Below are 3,690 nucleotides of genomic sequence, written 5' to 3'. Positions count from 1 at the left end.
GGTAACCATCCTGCAAGAACCTGAATCCTGCCCATAGCTGCATGAAGTACCTTTGCAGCAGATCCTCAGCTGTGAAGCCACAAGATGATTGAAACCCTGGCTGGCACCTCAGCTGCAGTCTTCTAAGATGTTCTGACATAACAGTGTGGTGGAAAGTTACCAAAAGTCTTTGTAAAGACCAATAGTTTCTAATATGCAATCCTGCATCCAATTAACAGAAAAAAATCAGAATTGGAGTCTTATCCCTACTAGCAAAAAACATACATCGCAAAGGAATGGTGATTTCAAACTACAGGCCAGTAGTATAGAAAGAAAAAACAGGAAATCTTGTCATTTGATACAACATGGATGAAACCATATGACATTCTCTTAAAAGAGGTGAGTCAGTCATAAATCTCCCTTAAGTATGGTATCTAAAATAGTCCAACTCATGAAAACAGAGATTAAAAGGGCGTTTATCAGAGGACTGGTATGAGTAGATGTTGGTCCAAGGACACAAAATTTTAGTTGGGAGAAATAACTTCAAAGGATGCATTATATACCACTATGATTTAAATGAACAAAAATAAATTGTGTGCTTCACATAAATGGGAAACCATATGCAAAATGTGGAGATATTTTCAAAACACATATCTTATGAGTCAAGTATCCACAGTGGACAAAGAAATCTTAGAGGTCAGAAGCAAATGCACACTGTACCATTGCAAAATGAGCAAGTAAGTGAGAAGTCATTGTTCCCAAGTATAAATAGTGAACTGCAAATAGGCATCTGGAAGATGTTGAATTAATCATGGCTAAATGCAAATCAAAAGCACAGTGAGATTATTAACATTAATCATTGAGGACAGCAGATTTTGTAACAGCATATTTGTAAATGCATATAACTCAACTTTATCAATTTCACATACTCCTCAAGTATTGAATATTTTGGTAGCTGTATACATTAGAATGTGAAATGTGCTCCGCTATACTTCAAACAACTAAACATAAAATGACCATACAACACAAAAATTCCACTCTGAGATTACTACTACAATAATTAAAACAAGCATAGGCATTTGCTTGCTAAATAATGAGGTCAGGGAAAAAGGTTTGCTTGGGGATTTTGTCATTATGCACAATCACTGAGCATACTTAAATGAAGACGGGTAAGGGTTAATGTACACAGGTTCTTATTGACTAAATACTCCAAATAGGATAATTACACAATTGTCCAAAACTGGATAACCAGAAAGACAGCTTGTGTGTTACATGCAGTGGAATAGCCAGAACAAGGACTGGGACTGGATAACATCACCAGTGAAAGAGTCAAAAGAACAGAGGAAAAGAAGAAATAAGGGAAGGAGGGAGAAAAGAAAGAAAGTAAGCAAAGAAGAAAACAGGAAGGAAGAAAGGAAGGGGGGGCGGGTAAAGCAAAGATCACAAATGATGCACAATGTTTCAGAGACATTTTGTCACCATGAAAGCAAAGGACAAACTCACTTTCAGGACTGGATTCCAGCTTTCATGTTGAAAACACAACCATTCTTACAAAAATGAGGTTAGCAAATCTAGGAGTTGGGCTCCGTGCCATGTTCCAGGTGAGCATGAATTCCAAGCTCAGTTTCTTTTCAGAAGTTGGCAAATTTCAAAGAACTTCCCCCAAGCAATGTTTTCAGGATTGAATAAAGCCATGCACGTAAAGGACAAACACACTCTGAGTATTGTCAGCACTTGGCTGTGATGGTTTTCATTCATTTTCTTCCAGGGAAAACAGGGATACAACCAAAGTGAGGTCAAGAAACTTCAAGCAACAATTTTTGAGGAATCCATCTCAGCATGGGATATAAGTGCTGGCTGTCATGTTGGAATCTCAGCAAGGCCTGTTAGACAACATGACACACTTGAGACTTCGTGAACCATGGGTAGGGAAGAGTTAACACGGGAGGTTGCTGAAGTGGAAAAAGAAATGAATATCTGGAAAAGGAAAGTCACTAGAGCTTTAGGAATACAAGAAATTAAGCATAAAATTTAGGGTAGAAAAAGAGTTAAGATATTGTGATTCAGTGCATTGTTCCTCAGAGGACACAACATTTCCTGAGTTCTGAGGTCAGTGATCCATCAAGGTCTAGAAGCTGCTCTACTGAGGAGTCTCCCCAGGGCCCCCTTCACATCCTTGTTCCTCAGGCTGTAGATGAAGGGGTTCAGCATGGGGGTGACCACAGTGTACATCACTGAGGCAATAGAACTTGCCTGGGCAGAATGGGTCAGAGCAGAGGTGAGGTACACCCCAAGTCCTGTTCCACAGAACAAGGAGACCACGCAGAGGTGGGACCCACAGGTGGAAAAGGCTTTAGACTTCGTCTTCATGGAGGACATCCTCAGTAAGGAGGAGATAATCTGAGAGTAAGAATAGAGGATCCCAGTGACAGGAAGCACACCCAGCAGGGCAGTCGCCAGGTACACCAACAAGTTATTGATAAAGGTGTCCGAGGTGGCCACCTTGAGAAGCTGAGCCAGTTCACAGAAGAAATGTGGGATTTCAGTGCCCGTGGAGAAGGTCAGTTGGTTCAGCAGTAGAATATGAACCAGGGAGACCCAGAACAGGATGAGCCAAGACATCAGAACCAGGAGGACACAGAGCCGGGGGTTCATGATGACTGTGTATTTCAGAGGGTGGCAGATGGCCACAAAGCGGTCATAGGCCATTATTGTCAACAGAATATTATCCACTCCAACTAAAGTTGTAAAAAAATATGTCTGAGTGAGGCACTCAATGTAGGATATATCTTTGCTCTGTGTGTAAATGTTCACCAGCATCTTAGGGACCGTGGTAGAGATGAAGCAGATGTCAGCCAAGGACAGGTTGGAGAGGAAGAAGTACATGGGGGTGTGGAGGTGGGGGTCAGAGCTGACAGCCAGGATGATGAGCAGGTTCCCAAGCACTGTGACCAGGTACATGGACAGGAAGAGCTCAAAGAGGACGGGCTGCAGATCGGGATCCTCTGAGAGGCCCAGGAGGAGGAACTGTGTCAGAATTGTGTCGTTTTCTGTTTCCATGTAGCTGATAATCTGCTGAGAAAGGAGGTAAATGCATGTTGAATAAAGAATAAATTTGTACCTGGGGTATTTACCACCTTTTAATATCACCCTTCTATTTGATCTTGGCAATCCCAGTGATTCCCTCCACAAGGTGACAGCTCATTTCTCATTTAAAAGCATCCACACTTCCTTTAATGCAGCAGAAATTTCTTCTCTTTATCAGCGATGTCCTGTGTTAATACTTCCATTTGAATTTATGGACATCAACTAATGTTATCTTTTATAGTGCCATTCCAACATCACCCCAGACATTCCTTGTAGGTTCTCTGATGATCTCTAGTTACACTGCTTTTTTGGGAAAACCTCCACATTAGTGATTATCCTACATACCATCTTTTTATGATTTGACTGTTTATAACAAAATGACATTTCACTGTCATTGCCTTAATTTTTTTCCTTTAAAATGAGTTTATTATTGTTACATTGTTGGTATGGTTTAAAAATGCCTCTGTTCATGGTGGCAGTTTCAATACATGATAGCTATCATTATAATTATGATCATCCTTTTAATTACAATTACTCTGGATATGTAAGTGTCCAAAGGTGGGCTACAGAATTCTCATTTATTGGGTTCTTGAGATGGAATTCTAAGAATTAAATTTTAGTCCA

General features: G+C 40.5%; 1 protein-coding gene across 1 annotated transcript; it reads right to left on the bottom strand.

Annotated features, from left to right (window-relative positions):
* Positions 1 to 2,100: 2,100 nt before the first annotated feature.
* On the bottom strand, positions 2,101 to 3,039 carry LOC143410834 (olfactory receptor 7D4-like). The gene has a single exon (XM_076871578.1). It carries the CDS (start codon positions 3,037 to 3,039, stop codon positions 2,101 to 2,103), a length of 939 nt encoding a protein of 312 aa, XP_076727693.1.
* Between the last annotated feature and the right edge of the window lie 651 nt (positions 3,040 to 3,690).

This window comes from Callospermophilus lateralis, chromosome 1 (assembly GCF_048772815.1).
Source record: "Callospermophilus lateralis isolate mCalLat2 chromosome 1, mCalLat2.hap1, whole genome shotgun sequence".
In the NCBI taxonomy this organism is placed as follows: domain Eukaryota; kingdom Metazoa; phylum Chordata; class Mammalia; order Rodentia; family Sciuridae; genus Callospermophilus; species Callospermophilus lateralis.
Note: the sequence above shows the minus strand (reverse complement) of the source record. Positions and strands in the feature narration are given on the sequence as shown.